At 41.1% G+C, this 16691-nt stretch overlaps 4 protein-coding genes across 4 annotated transcripts; 1 reads left to right on the top strand and 3 right to left on the bottom strand.

Annotated features, from left to right (window-relative positions):
* Window positions 1-1127: 1127 nt before the first annotated feature.
* On the top strand, window positions 1128-1726 carry BDB00DRAFT_791981 (uncharacterized protein; the record flags this gene model as incomplete). Its single annotated transcript, XM_053121079.1, has 2 exons — window positions 1128-1648; window positions 1687-1726. 2 exons carry the CDS (start codon window positions 1128-1130, stop codon window positions 1724-1726), a joined length of 561 nt encoding a protein of 186 aa, XP_052974607.1.
* A 7623-nt stretch (window positions 1727-9349) lies between these two features.
* Window positions 9350-10569, bottom strand: BDB00DRAFT_848793 (uncharacterized protein). Its single transcript, XM_053125335.1, has one exon. It carries the CDS (start codon window positions 9962-9964, stop codon window positions 9788-9790), a length of 177 nt encoding a protein of 58 aa, XP_052974606.1. The 5' UTR covers window positions 9965-10569; the 3' UTR covers window positions 9350-9787.
* Window positions 10570-11182: 613 nt separating this feature from the next.
* BDB00DRAFT_982623 (acyl-CoA dehydrogenase/oxidase) lies at window positions 11183-13282 on the bottom strand (the record flags this gene model as incomplete). The annotated part of the gene is made up of 9 exons (XM_053129992.1): window positions 11183-11391; window positions 11483-11623; window positions 11696-11927; window positions 12000-12111; window positions 12209-12381; window positions 12461-12722; window positions 12791-12917; window positions 13044-13109; window positions 13199-13282. 9 exons carry the CDS (start codon window positions 13280-13282, stop codon window positions 11284-11286), a joined length of 1305 nt encoding a protein of 434 aa, XP_052974605.1. The 3' UTR covers window positions 11183-11283.
* An 826-nt stretch (window positions 13283-14108) lies between these two features.
* On the bottom strand, window positions 14109-16264 carry BDB00DRAFT_888659 (uncharacterized protein; the record flags this gene model as incomplete). The annotated part of the gene is made up of 7 exons (XM_053128453.1): window positions 14109-14512; window positions 14593-15398; window positions 15511-15666; window positions 15758-15771; window positions 15855-15987; window positions 16081-16122; window positions 16204-16264. The coding sequence occupies 7 exons, from the start codon at window positions 16262-16264 to the stop codon at window positions 14483-14485; spliced, it is 1242 nt and encodes a 413-aa protein (XP_052974604.1). The 3' UTR covers window positions 14109-14482.
* Window positions 16265-16691: the final 427 nt, after the last annotated feature.

Genomic DNA, 16691 nt, shown 5'->3' with positions numbered 1-16691 from the left:
ACTCACGCAGCCAATGTTATCTTGGCTAGCCATTACCATGATGTCAACAGCAAAGTATTTCTTGAAGGATAATTCTGGCGAAATTTCCGAGATGTTAGAAAGCGACATGACGTACAATCTATGGGGGTTTTTGAACACGATCTTTCAAGGCAGTGGGATACGAGCGATATGGTAAGTGTCTTCATATCACAATGAAACTATAAGTGAGAATGTATAATACGCACTAATATACTATTACAGAAAAGAGAAAAGTAGCATTGCGGGATGTGCAGTACGAAATTGGCTATAAATTTACAATAGTTTTTGATAAATCTAGCTTGCTGCCATATTAAATTATATCATCCATTTTGATATTTTATCAATTTTATGACATCATGTGACCAAAATCATGTATTCAATGATTATAAAAATTGAAAATCCATAATATAAACAAAGAACGACCCAATGGATACAACAAACTATACACTACTGATTACAAATGAAGTAAACTCAATTATTGCAAATTATTGGTAATTCCTAGAATGGAATTGGCCTACTGTACATAATAAATATAAACATAGAACTGATTTGAAACATATTAAATTCATAGAAAAAATTAAGGATGAATTGTTACGTAAATTAGGTTATGCTGCTGTATTTTATTTTCTAATAGTTTTATATACAAACAAGGAATATCCTGGACCTTACTTTGAAATTGAAAAAGGATTGTTTTTATTATATCATTTAGTCTCTGGAGTATGTGGTGAAAAATTTGAAAAATACTTATGGTGCACGCACCTTATAATCCGCAAATTTTTGGGTAATCTTCGAATCCCTACTACTTTTTCCTATCATCTTAAAATCAAAAAAAAAGCGGCTACTTTTTTTTTTTAGGCCTTTAAGAACAATATTTGTGGATTAGATTTGAGTTATTGCTTCTTTAAAAAAAGTTATAGGCCTTTGAAGTTGGTCACTTTTGGCTGAGGGATAGGAAATTGAAACATATAGGATTATATTCAAGCGAACGGAAACGTAGTTTAGCCGTGCCGGTAAAATATTTAAGCTGTACAAAGCCACTTTCGAATGGTTACTATTTCAGGTTCCCATTTGTTTTGCCTTCTCCTGCTTATTTTACACAACTCTCCACTATGCCTCGTCCTAAAGGTCAAAAGAAAGCTGCTAAAAAGCGCATTCGAACGGAAATTGGGAATTTCGTCAATACTGTGCAGCAAATTGCAGCTAGTAACCCTCAAAATGAGGGTGAGGAGCAAGTGCCCGTAAAAAATGCTTTTGACTTGCTGAAGTGGAAGAAGAACGGCGATTCCCACTTACGCGGAACATACAATAAGCTCGTTCCTTCACGTACCCAGAAATGGAGAGTCGAAACAACCGAAGCGAAAAAGAAGGAAGATGCAGTGAACTCACACACGCCTATCAATTCGCTCTTTCCGGTTGTCGAACAGCAGCAAGCCAGCAACGACGCTCCAACCCGCATCGACAGAGCACGAGGAGACGACGATGACGACGACGACCGTTATAGCATCGATTATCATGATGGAGATACCTTGCTTTGTTTGATTGAGGCACTTGATGAGGCGACCTTGGGTCTTGAGTCAGCAACAAAGGAGTACGAAAAGGACTACATCAAGCGTCATTATGCCGTGAAAATGTATATCAAAAACCTTTTGAAATACAAAATGTCAATAGGTCAGGCATCCAAAGAAGCAGCAAACTTTTTCTTCCTTGAAACCAATGCCCAAGAACATTCATACCGCAGCCGCACCATTCGCTAGTGGGCAGACGAATTCTATTCGACAGGCATCATCCCCATGTCTCATCAAGGGAAGCACGCAAAAAATACGTCCATCCTTAATCATGAAGACGTAAAAGACCAATGCATTGAATGGCTTAAACGTGAAAAATCTATGCAAAGAGATCTTCATCTTTTGAAAAAGCATATTGAGGATGCTATTCTACCAACCATATTGGGAACAACCGCTGTGTCTGTCTCCTTGTCTAATTTGCGCACGTTTATGGATACATGGGGCTTTAAGTATCGCAAAAACACGAAAGGCATCTATTTTGATGGACATGAAAGAGCGGATGTAGTTCAGTATCGACAGGAATGGGCAACACGGATGATGAGACGTAAACAGCACATAGGCGAAAATATGGAGATCATCATCGAGCCAACATTGCAACATGGGGATAAGAAAAAGTGGATCATGGTCACTCATGATGAATCCACATTCTATGCAAACGACGGAAACGAGAAAGGTCGGTTTTCCGAAGGCGAAGCACAAATTAGAGGAAAGGGACCTGGATTGTCTATTATGGTCAGTGAATTTCAGTGTCCCTGTCATGGTACGATGCGAGTTGATGGAAGGGAGTCGCGCACGCTCTTTTATGCCGGTGCAAATCGAGAAGGATTCTGGTGTGCGGAAAACCTTATTGTGCAGCTTAAGGAAGTTATCGAGATCTTCAAAGAACTGCATCCGCAGTGCGTGGGATTATTTCTATTTGACCAGTCTTCCAACCATACCGCTTTTGGCCCTGACGCTCTTGTTGCAACGCGAATGATCAAAGGGAGAAAAGTTTACGATCCGGACAGGAACAAGTACCGCTTCAAAGACACTCAATTTTACCACCATCAAAAGAAGAACATCGTCAAACAGACGTTTTATGTTACGAAAACCAAAAGGACGAAAAGCGGCAATGTGAAGCAGTGGGAAGAGATCAAAGGGGTTGAAGAGATCCTAGAAGAAAGAGGACTTTGGCATGATGACGACCGCTCTCCTGGTAGAGAAGGGAAGAAATGGCGATTTGATTGCAGAAGAAGAGATGGACTGGTTGATACCGAGTGCTGTGCCTTGCATTGTCTTGCATCCCAGGACGATTTCAAGCACCAGAAATCTGCGTTGCAAGAGACTTTGAACAAAGAAGGTTTGATGTTCGACCTTTATCCAAAGTTTCATTGTGAAACAAATTGGATTGAGCGATACTGGTCAGACTGCAAGCGCGAAGTACGAGGAATGTGCGACTACTCCTATGCCGGCCTTCAGGAACACCTCCCCATTGCTCTAGATAAAGCTTCTCCCCCCGATAATCCCACAAAAATTCGTAGATATTACAAAAGATGTTTCCGTTATATAGAAGCATATAGTAAAGGGAAGGATGCCTGGGCAGCGGATGAAGAAGTGAGGAAATTCACAAGCTCCCATCGGAAAGTAGGCATTAATGAATAAAAAATTACCATAAATAGAATCGGAATCTGAAAACTCGAAATTGAAACAAATTCCAAAATTGCGGATTATAAGGTGCATGCACCATACCACATAGCACATTTCATACATTTTATAAAAAGCTTTGGATAGATGAGGACAACTACAAACGAATCAACAAAATAGTAAATGATTCAATGAATAACATATTTTCATCTATCAAATTACGTATTCTATCTGCTAGAAAGCATAATCCCGACTTATTTAAACATGTAACACTTGTATTAGATAGCCATGATTCAAGAATTAACTATGTAGATACTGAAATTGACCACTTTCAAAGAATGTATTCTTATAAATTTAAGAAGAATGGAATACATACCCAATTTGTTAGTGATATGAATGATATGATTATTTATACTTCTAAAAGTGACTTTTGTTCTGATAGCTCAGATGGTAGCATGTTTTTAAACATGAAATTATTTAAATATATGCATGAGAATGACATAATGGCAGTTGATGGTGGATATACTTTATTTATCACACAATTTACAGAGCTTGATAATGAAAAAGGATATAACTTTAGTCATGATAATTTTGTATACCCTATATGTAAAAATGTAAATCAGCTCTTAACGATTACAGAAGATCATTTTAATAAGACATTTGGAAGTTTTAGGACAAAAGTTGAGAATCAATTTTCAGAAATTGGGAATAAATTCTGCCGATTCAATAATAACAAGTCAGTTGTTAAAATGGATAACATAAAATACTATAATCTGCAATTTCGTGTAGCTTGTTTATTAAAAAATATTACAAAATTTATAGAAATGTTCAATATTCCTATTTTACCACACTATAAACTATGGCACAGTAATGATTTTAATTTTCCAGTAGAGCATAAACTAATTGATATAGTGGTCAGCAATGATAAACAAAATAAAGATAAACTGGATAAAATGATCAGATTGCAAAATGACCTGCTTAATATGGCTATATCAAATGAAGAAATGATTGTTGATAATGAATCTAATAATAATTCAAATCAGAGTAATAGTGATAATGATGATGTTCCAAGATTTAATGAGCGTAGTAGAAAAAGAAAGCGAAATAAAGGGAAACAACAAGCAATGGCATCATATGAAATAGAAGAGATTATTAGGCATAAAACTGAAAATGGTACAGTGAGCCCCCGCTTTTTGCAACAGCGGGAATACCGTCAAAAAAGTTGCAAAAACTGAGGAACTGCAAAATGTGAATATGTTACATAAGTGGGATCGATAAGCTGGCAATCACATCTTTCCTTATTTGGTTTAAAAGCTCTTAAATAATAGAATACAATAGTGTATCTCTTTTGTCACTGGTTCGAGTCTCACTGTCTCTGAAGTTTGATATTAATATACAATATATAAGGCTGAAGCGGGAAATTGCAGGTCCTGATTTCCAAGTTGCAATCTGCAAAAACCGAGGAATCTGCAATTTTACTAAGTGTTGAGCGGGAATCTGCTCAAAAAAGTTGCAATAAGTGGGGATCTGCAATAAACGGGGGTGCAAAAAGCGGGGGTTCACTGTACATATTTGTTTGAGGTAAAATGGGTTGGATATAGTGCTGATGATAACAGTTGGTTATCAATTGATAAATTTAATCAAAAGGATTTATTGAAGGAATATATCAATAAGCATAATCTTGGTATATTATAAAATTGCATACTCTACTATTTACAATATTTTCTTCAACTGGTATATAACATAATGTGAATTTATACCTGGCATTCCTTTCTTACCAATTATTTTTATATATACACAAAATTCAATTTTTTGTACAATTTGGATTTTTACAGCCAATAGATTTCTTACAGCCAATAGTATTATCTAATATCTAATTGGAGTTAGATGTCCCCCATTGCAAACGCCTAGGCAAGAAATAACAAAAGAAAACTCGCAGCCATCGATGCGTCACTGAAGAAAACAATGGGCCATCGCATCGACACCATCTACACGAGCAGCAGTATAGAGGGGGGGGCTCGGAATTGGAAAAGATAATGACGATACCAAGGAAATGAAAGATAGCATGCTAAAGCTTCTGATTGTTCTGAAGGACATGCTCGCATCAATTGTAACTCCAATGCCGTCGATCTTACACCATGCTCATGTACTAGGTTACAACATCAAAGGTATGATGCAACTGCAAAGTATTTCCAAATTTGATGATAAACCCACAAACATGTTTTTGATGCCTCAATCCAATAGGGAACGCTGTTACCTTACTTGATGTCGATGTTCTAGAAGGATTTGTTACCCGTATCCGACGAATCAAAGACTTACAGTATCCAAGCGGCAGCGCTGACTACATTTTGCGAATTGTTCTACTAATCGAGCTCGCAATCCAAGGAAAAATGATCGTTGATGGGACACTCAACCAAATCCATAGCACTCGGATCCTAGTGATCGACGGTACGAGAGTCAATCCCCTACCCGAATCCTTTATCCCGCATTCTCTGTCATCTTCGTCTTCATCATCATCTTCAAACTCCCCCCTTCATTCACAAGACAGCTTCTCTCAATCTAACAAAAAGCAACACAATTAGTATACCCTGTACAAATATCATTTTTCCCATAACAACATGATACCATCACTTCTGCCATAATCAGGGTAATCCAATTCGGATAGCTGGCGAAAAATTAGCATAGAGATGCTTATTCATATAACCATGTCGTGTGGCTGCCCTTGCGCATTCTTAGAGCCAGTATCATCCACCTTTTAACCAGGTCCTCCATTTTATGTATCATACATAGCACCACTCTTTTACTAGCGTGTTATGCTCTTTAATTGGGCTTATCAGACAAAGGAAATGTTTCATTTATGATTGCCAATAGTGAGTCGATAGTTTCGCAGACTGATAGTTGTGTTTGCTACTTGTACGCAGTTACAATGGTTCCCGTTTAATCTCAACCCTCTGATACTAGCCTTCTTATTTTTTCAAAATTTTTGAGTACCCACTATATATATATGATGCTGCTTAAATCACTCACACGTGGTGTCAACTCTCAACTGTTTCAAAACTTTTGAGCCCTCATTGAGGTTGAATTCAAGTGGAGAACCATGTAAGCATATGCGCTTCCATACTATTTTGTGGTTGAAATTTCAACGATATCGCACTGTTCTATGTAGGATTGTTCTTATAAACAAATAGCCTTCGTTGCTCTTATTTATCTGAGGTGAGGAATGACCATACTCGTAGTAATATACTCCACACAAAGAAGAGTGCAAGAGGAAAAGTGTTTAGCAAATGATTACAATGTACATATACTTGATGATCTTTATACATGCATATACCGATGGTTTTTCTTTCTTGAAGTATTTGCACTACGCAATGAATGGAATTTGTTCTGGCTGAGGGACCCGAAAAGGGGTGCACACCATTGGGGGGTGCACTCTAAAATGTGACTACTTCTCCTCAAGTGTGAGGGTGCACCCTCTCAGCGGGGTGCACATGCACCTGCAATCCGAATTTTTCCTTATTTATATTGGCATGAAATGTAATATGCGCTAACAGGGTTGTACTTGTCTTGTAGTATATAATGTAGCTCGTATAGTACATATATGCATATGTAAATATAAAGAGAGAGAGTATAAAAAAAACAACGATATCAAAATGATGGATGTAAAATTAGTGTCTATCTGTAAATAATGGTGGTATGAGCTGATGGCAGTTCCCTTTCTGTTTCGAAGTCATCATCATCAAGTGGTGCTCTATCCTGGACATCAATCACCCGGGTAACCTTCATATAGCAAGCAGCAAGTGGGTGTTTAATCTGTGCAAACGCTTTTTCTTTATCCTCGCTTGTTATGTTTTCGTGCAAAATGGTGATGCCAGGTTTTGTAACAGGGGACGTTTTTGACTTATTGATAAAATAGAAAGGTACACGGTGGTGCACTTTGCAGTGTGCACCCTAATCGCTCGTTTCGGTGAAGTGGCTTATTTTGACTGGGTGCACACCCAATGGTGTGCACCCCTTTTCGCGATACCCCAAATTTTTGAAGCGCTTCACCCTCCGACTCCAACTCGTATGTAGCCAGCATCACGGTGTGAGTTGGGTTCTTCTTCTACTTTACCAATGCATGCAAATTATAGTATTAATAATACCTCAAGACTGGGCCATGAGAGAATGGAGAGACATCTTGCAATTCGAACCAACTGACCGCTTAACAAGCATATGAGAACGCACTCGCAAAATTATGTGAGTGTAAAAGAAAACATCGGAATTTGGAGCGAAGAAAGAGAAAATATAATCGGAGATAGCAATTAACGATCAAAAACCTTTTAGCCCAAGAAATCAACAGATGGCTTCGGCTCGGTGCGGTGTCCAGCTGTCCCCCTCATGCGTGGTTTTGGTTTATCCTTCATTGATTGCACTTCTCTGTTTATATTTTTGAAGCATTTGCCAGATGGCCTCGCCAGGACCTGCTGACGAGATGTCCCTCTCATGGGTAGCGTTTCTTCTTCTCTATATCTTTTTACGAAGCGTTTGCCAGATGGCCTCGCCAGGACCTGCTGACGAGATGTCCCTCTCATGGGTAGCGTTTTTTCTTTATATCTCTTTAAAAGCGCGTTTCTTATATTCTCCATTTATATTTTTGAAGCGTTTGCCAGATGGCCTCGCCAGGACTTGCTGACGAGATGTTCCTCTCATGGGTAGCGTTTCTATTTCTCTATTTCTTTTCACGAAGTTTTTACCAAATGGGCTAAGGAACGGGAAATTTAAGGAAATCTATCGACGGTATCTCGTATGCTGTTGTGTTCGATTGGGCAGCGGCTTGGCGACCAAACTAAGACGCAGATCGAGAAATGATGGAAATCAAAGACACGCAAAGAGTGGGTTGAGAGCGATCATCTAATAGGGCAAATTAATGTGTATAATATGACCAGCATAAAATTGACCGACTCTACCTTCATTTCAAAACGGAAGAGAAAGAGGATAATGGATGTAATTAAATCAGTATTCTTTGACTCTTTTGACACAAAGAAGTGGACGAATTATGAAAATTAGAATAGATTTTTGCAGAAGTCCGAGGAAGGGAGTTGTGTAGTCGTTGTGAGTGGAGTTGTGGGGCGCAGGCTCTGACTTCTGTTGAGAGGTTGTCGGTCCGAATCCAGCTGTTTGCTGTTTCTTGCTGTGGTCCTGATGAAGGTCGTCACTTCGGCGAAATCGTTATGACAGGATATGCATGGTGCTCCCGGGTGCATTGGATTGGTCCATAATACCAAAAACATATTGGTGTGTCGCTAGCCCTTCGTTTGTACCTAATGTAATATGGCTCGATATTGGCAGTTCTATATGCATGTACACACTGAAATGAACTGAGACCCGACCTGGGGCATCCCTTGAAAAAGTGGGTGGGAATAAGAGATCGGGAATAGGGTGGTAGGGGGAGGCAGTGGTGAGCAATGTAGTTATAGCTGCTGACTGTTTTCTTACAGGGCACTGGCGTCTGAGCTATAGGTACAGCAGGGCAGTTTATTATCCTGCTCGTACGGCCGATCACATTGGGTTCATAAGTTGAAGACTCCGTGTACACGCGTTGATTTTTCTTGCCAGCCACTGTTTTTGTTCTTTGATAATATACTTATCAGTGGCGAACGACAGAGATCGCAGATATGTTAGAACTTCTTGTGTGTATCGTGACAGACGACTGTTGCAGAAAGCATTTGTTCGCTCCATGAATATTTGACTACTCTTCGAGGACATCCTTTGTGGCATGTAGTGTACCCCGTTCCAGGCAGCCCGACGCTAGAAACAGCTAGCACTCAGTAACAATGCACAGACTTGCTACTGTATATAACAGAAGGTGCAAGTCATAGAATTGCACATGCCACCTTGGATGGAATGCCAAAGCACAACGTCGACCACCCGTTTTATTGACATAGCGCCATCTTTCTATGCAGTACTGATATACACTTGCTTGGATGCTAGACGCTGATGTCTTCGCTATTCGCGATGGCGTTTGGGAAGTAGAAGTTATGAAGAATACTCTGGTTGTTGAGCTTGACGTGCGGGTAGGCTACTTTACATGTGTGCAACAAGAAAAGTACGCATAAACTCCAAATTAGAGGGATCATAAGAGTTTTTCGATTTATTTTTTGACACTCATATAGTTTGACACTCATTTAGAAATATATCTGGATGAATCACTTCTTCAAAGGTATCTTTTTTTCAGTTTTAACGACCTATCGTTTTTTTGGGTGCTATATATCACATTTTAGCTTCTGCATACCATGACCAACTATACAAAAGAACAAAAAAACGGATATGGTTTATTTTTACCTTCTTCATGCCTTTCCCTCTTTATCTAAAGTTACCGGTTAAAGATCCATCTATGATGTACCCGTAGGAGCAGAGATCGTCGAAAACAGCGGCCGTGTGAGAACTCTTAGACATCTGTACCACCATTCTATGTAGCGACTTTTGAGATATATCAGATTGATAGGATTTAAGAGGCTTTTCCAGCGGGCACCATTATCAATTTTGAGCATTATGGGCAACTCATGTGCAATGAAAAGTTTGTAGTTCAGTGGTTCCCCACTTTAGTTCAATTTTAAAGGCTGGCTCAAAAGTGTTGAAACAGTTGAGGGTTGACACGAAGTGCAAACAGCTCGAATATGGTGCCTCCTTTTAAAAATCATGAAAAACTTTAGCAAGTGATACCATTCGGTTTTATGCGAACGAGTCTCCTGCGTCTTGAGCCCGCCCGCTTCCCCCATGTCAATTATTTGCGGAGCTTCGGCTTGTGCTGCTCGTTAAATGTAAATCGTTCGTAGCTGGCATGTGTAAGGCAACAATGACAAAGGGCAAATATCCGGAAATAGCAGAATCAGCTGCTGGACCATTAATAAATCTTCGCTAGTGTGAGCAGAAGAGGTGCATTTATGATACGACTGTTGTAAGTCTTGGTGTAACAGTCTTTGACATATCTTTTTTAGCGTTTGATTCTATATCGACATGGTTACTTGTATTACGGCAGATTGTTGTCTACAGGCTCCATTGCAGTATTGGATGTATCTCCCGCGAGTTCTAGAAGCTGCTCTTTGTCATCTAGGGCGTTCGTATGATTTTTGCTTCCTCTTCCGTTTTTATACGCTGCCATGAGTGGTTTCAGGTTTGTCAAATTTTAAGGTCATGGTTCAAGAGATCGACTCGATGTTGATACATTTTCAGTTTCAGCTGTCACCAAACAAACTGGGTCGACGACCGTCAGTCCCGGAGAAAAAGACCGACTTGCCCAACAGTATCCGCCAGGTCGAATGAATTCGAACAGTCGGCAACTTCTTTATACACTAGTTTAAATAAAACCAACAGTTGACATATAAGTGCACAGTCACCACGGTTACAGTTACTAGGAAGTCGACTGCTATTAGCGTCATCTTTAAATAGGCTCTGCCCTTTTTAAAATATATACTTTCGATATCTAGACTTTCTTATACTGTATGTAAGACTAGACTTTCCGCCGTGCTGTAGCTTTGTTAGTCTGGTATTAGGGCTGTTCTTTCTAATCGATGGATGAAATCTTTTAACGTCTCAGGTTTCAATGGGTTGATAATAGATACTAGGTTGATATCGATCTAAATTGACCCACTTATCTATAGGTCAAAGGAGCACATCGAGGGCAACATTGCGGTCATCTTTGACAGTTCCTGTATGGTTTACGGTCGATGATGCGTGTTAGCTTCAACTTCACTTGTTCGAGCCCGCCATTCATCCGCTTTTGCTACAACTGCATCATGATATTGCGCCTTGTGTCCTGTTACCACACGTTTTCAAGCACGCAAATAATGTATTTCTCTTCTGTTGCATTGTGCTCTCGCTACTAGTGTATAGGCATGTGTATAGGCATGATAATTAAAAAGTAAATAACTTCGTGATATATGCGCCTGTCACTGAACTAACATCACCTTTTCCAACTTTCAAACCCATGGTTTAGTGGCATATTTGACTTTGATTTACTAGCAAGTGAGATTATAATACGTATCATGGATTTTATTGTACAAAAAAGTTTATATAAAGCAAAAGCGGAGGAAGTTGTTTACAGCTTAGAAATGAGGGCATCCGATTTGTCCTTTTGTGCCTTGAGTCTGTTGGCAATGTCAGTAGCACGGCGGAGTTCGACCTTGCCAAGTTGGTTACGATGGACCTAGTGAAGAAAGAGAAAAGAAAGTTGAGAGAATTGGATCAATAAGATATATAGGCGTTTAAAAATTGCAGCAATTTGATCGTTTTCTTACCTCATCAGGACCGTCGGCATAGCGAAGAGTACGTGCACCTGCATAGAACTGTGCGAGAGGGGTATCTTGAGAAATACCAGCAGCACCGTAAGCCTGCATGGCGCGGTCAAGAACGCGGAGCAACATGTTGGGAGCAGAAATCTGATTTGATCCAACAGTTTTTAGTTTAAATATTCTCGCAAGCGTTGCAATATCCCTTATCACGATAATTACCTTGGCCATACTGATTTCCTTCATAGCGCCCTTAGCCTTGGCCTCGTCAATCTTCTTTGCGGCATTCAAGACCAAGAAACGCGACTGGTCGATTTCAATACGCGAGGTGGCGATATCAGCAATGACAGTACCGTGCTCAGCCAAGTTCTTGCCAAACGTGCGGCGAGTAGGATCGGTGACGCGAGCCAGCATGAGATCAAGACCGCGTTCAGCCATACCGATGCAGCGCATGCTATAGTAGCAACAGTAAATACCGGTTGCTTCACTGAATAAAAGAACATAAAACTGTAAAAAAACCGTTTACCAGTGATGGATACGACCTGGGCCAAGACGACCCTGGATGACCTCGAAACCACGGCCCTCACCGAGAATCATGTTCTCGATAGGAACGCGGACGTCTTTGAAAATCATCTCGCCTATAGAAGAGGTGGAGGAAAACATGTGTAAGTACCCTTTGTTGCTTCTGCGATCAAAGGTGTGGTAAAAATGACGACTTGGATTCGGAGTACTTACAGTGACCCTCGGGAGCATCATCATAACCAAAGACCTGCATTGGACGGACGACAGTAACGCCGGGGGCATCAGCGGGAACAATAACCAAGCTCTGCTGCTTGTGGCGGTTTGTATTATCGGGATCGGACTTGCCCATGACCAAGTAGACGGCACAGCGAGGATCACCAGCACCGCTATATTGAAAGAACGCATTAGCTTCTCTTCTTCCTTTCATCGAGCTCTTCCACAATCCTCTTTTAACCACAAACTAACCTGATCCACCACTTGCGGCCATTGACGACATATTCGTTACCCTCACGGCGGATGTTGGTCTCAATGTTGGTGGCATCGGAGGAAGCAACAGCGGGCTCGGTCATGGCGAAAGCAGAGCGGATCTTGCCATCCAAAAGAGGCTTCAACCACTTTTCCTGCTGGGCGGGAGTACCATACTTGGCGAACACTTCCATGTTACCAGTGTCAGGGGCAGAGCAGTTCCATGATTCGGGGGCGAGTCTGCTGCGACCAGATAATTCGGCTGAGGTATTCAACAACCTTTGGTTAGAAGGCTATTACTACTACTCCTACTATGTGTGTATACTTTACCAAGAAGACCGTATTCAACGTTGGTAAGACCAGCACCAAAGCTACCGTATTCAAGGCCTAAGAACAAGTTCCACAAACCGATAGAACGTGCCTTTGCCTTCAACTCTTCCATAACTGGGGGAATAACCTGATGTTATTTTTTAAAAGAAATTAATAATATGAATTAATGATTTTCATGCGTCTTTTGACTACTGGGTTCGCAGTTTCCATAACAACCACCCAGATAAAACAGCCTCTGTCCTTCGGCACCAACCTTCCAGCGGTCTTCGCCCTTGCCCATCTGCAAAGCAAAGATTCTTTCGGCGGGGATGCACTCATTCTACGACGCAGTAAAAATAAACCGTATGAGAACAACCCGTGTCGACTCTGTGTTTTTTCAAGTCATCTAATTGCTGTTCTTCCTTTTACCTCGACAAAGTCCTTGGCCTTGGCATAAAGGTCCTGGAATTTAGGAGACAGTTTGGTAATGTCGATGATGGAGTTGGTTGCCATGGTTGGGCTGTGTGTGTTGGGAGTGTGTGAAGTAAGAAAAGATACTTTTTGACAAGAGCTACCTCGAAATGCAGCCTATTATAAGCGGGGTAAAAACAGTCTCACACATTCATTTCAGCTTACTCATGGCAATAGTCTGTCTTATTCAGATCGAACTCCCGCATAATGAAAGAAGTGGTGCTTATTATTCAAAAGGGTCTCCATAACACTATGCTAATATATAATTATGTAAACACAAAAGATCCCCGATAGTATCGACATATCTTTACATATTATAAAAGCACCTTTCTCGATTGAAAACTTCTGTCAAGGCACGGAATGGATAAGCACGCTAACGATGGTATATAAAGCCGTAGAACAGACTTGAAAGGAGGTTTTGCAGCAGCTGCAGATATCCCCCTGAAAGTATTACGTCTGGTACACCTATGTTGACGCGGGGCATGACTAATCATGGTAGCTTGGCCTTCTACAGGGTAAACTGCCGGTTCTTTGATAAAACATGAAATGCACAGGAATAGCAATACCACTTGACATTTCTAAGAGGCTGCCCCTCCAGACGTGGATAGACATACACAGATAAGATCGTCCAGGTAACAACGACAGCAATGTAATAGCTTGGCATACCATTGGGAAGCAGCATCACGCCATAAAAATATAGAATATATACTCACGTTACACCACTGACAACCCGAAAAGCCATATCGGATGCCATTTGCATGAAAAAGAAAAGTGATCGACCTTCCTTCTTTTTGTCGGTTTATAAGCTATGCACATACCATGCAAGATACTATACTTTTTGCCATTAAGCTACTGTGGGATTATGCGATACTTTAAATATCAACAACAGCGAGCTGTCAACTATATACGTGGTGATCCAAAATCGTTTTCCTAATACATCGCGAGCAGTATCTACTGCATCAGAATCCCATCACATCATGCTGCACAAGAACTGGTTCTCCACTACCCCCGCTCGATAAACTTTGCAAGTCGGTATTGCGACAATTATGTCCATCATTTCTGTTTTGGTGAGATGATAACACTACTTGGGTTTATATCCCAGCAATTGTAGCAGATACAGCATAAATGGGGATCTATTTGGGAATAGCTAATATAAATTATGTAGAAAAATGCTGACTGATGCTGACAAGTGATTTCTGTTTCGCAATTGACGCTTATAATGGGATCATACGCAGGGCAAAACTACTGAAGCTGAACGTAATTTGCGGGGAACTAGCACAAGTAAAGAGAACATGTATCAGTCGACTTGCTCAGTCTAATACAGAAAGCCTTTGCCATGGAGCGCAACTTACAATGCCTTTTCTTCCTCCCACAGTTCCAGTCCACCAGTCGTCTTGACTACCACTCTTCTCGGTAATCGTGATAATATCGCCCTCACGGAAGCTAAGGTCACCGCCTTGTTCCCCGTTAAAGTCATATAATGCACGTGCGGTTGGCTCATGAGGTTTTCGACTTGGCGGCGGGGGTGGGGGTGCGCGTGCTGCGGGAGCCGGTGCTGGAGCGTTATATCCACCACCAGCAGATGGCTGTGGTGGTGATGCTTGATATCCTGTAGTAGTGGAATACTTTTGTTGCTGTGGGGAATGAGTATATCCTTGTGGTTTTGGCTGTGTGGGTGGAGGAGATGACATATATGGAGGGGGTGCGCCTGCCCTGCCACCACTGCTACCAGTAGGAGGACCATACTGTCCGCTACCACGAGGAGTTGGAGGCTGTCTCAATGTGCCGGGTGCGGAAATATTCGTGCTCTTGAATGTATTCGATCTTGTCGGCGATGATGTTGATGACTGATCATCCATGCTGCCGCGAGAATACATGGCACCTGTATTGCCTAGCGTATGGAATCTGGCGTTGAGAGCACGATACAGCGCGTCGGCTTCAGAAGGAGGCGGTACTGTGCCATTCAACAGTTCCTTAGCGCTCACTTTTTTCCCATAGAACTTTTCGTTCGCGTCACCACGCGTCACGATAACCGATCCTTCCAACGACACACCGGCAAATAACCCTTTGGTTTTACTGTAAGAGTACACGGAGGAAATGTGCTTCAAACTGGCGGATCCAGCCGCCTCAGCGTTACGACCTAACGGGCCAGCAGCGACTGGAAAAGAAAAGCCCAACCCGCAGTTACGAATTTAATAACCCTTAATACCACTCATGACCCATATCTAACCTTTCTTCCCTTCTTGTCAAAGCTCCTCCTTTATGCATACCAGAAACATTGCCACCCAAAGTGATATTGCCGAACTGGCTGAATGTCTTCACAGCTTCCTTTGTGTTGAGCACCATGACGAAATCCGTCAGTTCGGCACCCACCATCCCTCCCGCGCCTATACCGGCCGTTCCAATAGCAGATGGTGCTGACCATGCTAGTTTCGTTTTTAGGGGAAATACAATAATTATCAGTTTCCTCTTGTTCTTTCGCATCCTGCTATATCTCCATCTGCCTCGTAAACCTACAATTATCGGGTAATCTAAGTACGCAAAAAGTGGAAAAAAGATCAGCCCAAAGTGTATAGCTTAAAGTATTGGCGTTTATCGTCTGCTTTTTTGTTACCTAGCCACAACCAAGCCTGAACCAGCGCGACCACTGAAAAGGAACCCTGCTTTGAGCACAGTAAGAATTGCCAAGCCCTGTGCGTTTGCCAATATATTGCTAGGAATGACTTTATCGAGACCCTGTCCGGGATCTTAATGTAGAAGTAAAGAGAGTTATTTTATGGAGGTGGGTTTGTATACGAGTATGCGAACTTTTTGCTGATTAACAAAAGAAAATCACTTACCAACAAAGGCATTTAATATCTTGGCAGTTTTCTTGCATTCGTCTAGTGAATAAGTTGTTGATGAGGAAACATAAGACCATCCCTTGCAAGGTCCTGCAACATGGCTTTGGTTATATAAGTTACCTTTAAGGCTGCTAGGTATAGGCGAATTGAAAGAAGAGCTTGCACTTTTGATTTTGTTCATTGTATAACGTCACTTTCTGGTTGTTGCACTGAAAAGAAGTATGAAGAAAGTGGGAAAAAAAGGCAAGCGACACTGCGGCCGTCGTGCATGAAATCTATTAATTTGTGCGAAATGACGTGCTGAATATGATACTAACATACTAGTCTTGTCTAAGTCTAGGCTCCCAATAAAAACTGATAAAGATCATCTTGACAAATAGCAAGTTCCGAGACACACTAGTTGCAATATGGCTCTATTGCTAATAAAGCTCTTGCAAGGCTACCAGCTACAAGCTAGACAATTAGGATATATACAGACAAGGTGCTTCATAGGCTGCTTCGTAGTCAATAATTTTATTGGTTGCTGATTGAGGTTATTTCCGGCACAAGGCAATAGCATCGTCAATTTTTGAGTCTCTTACTCTCTAGCACTTTTTTTTTCAACCTTC

This window comes from Zychaea mexicana (assembly GCF_025766255.1).
Source record: "Zychaea mexicana strain RSA 1403 chromosome Unknown BDB00scaffold_111, whole genome shotgun sequence".
In the NCBI taxonomy this organism is placed as follows: Eukaryota; Fungi; Mucoromycota; class Mucoromycetes; order Mucorales; family Lichtheimiaceae; genus Zychaea; species Zychaea mexicana.
This window is presented reverse-complemented; position numbering and strand designations above follow the sequence as displayed.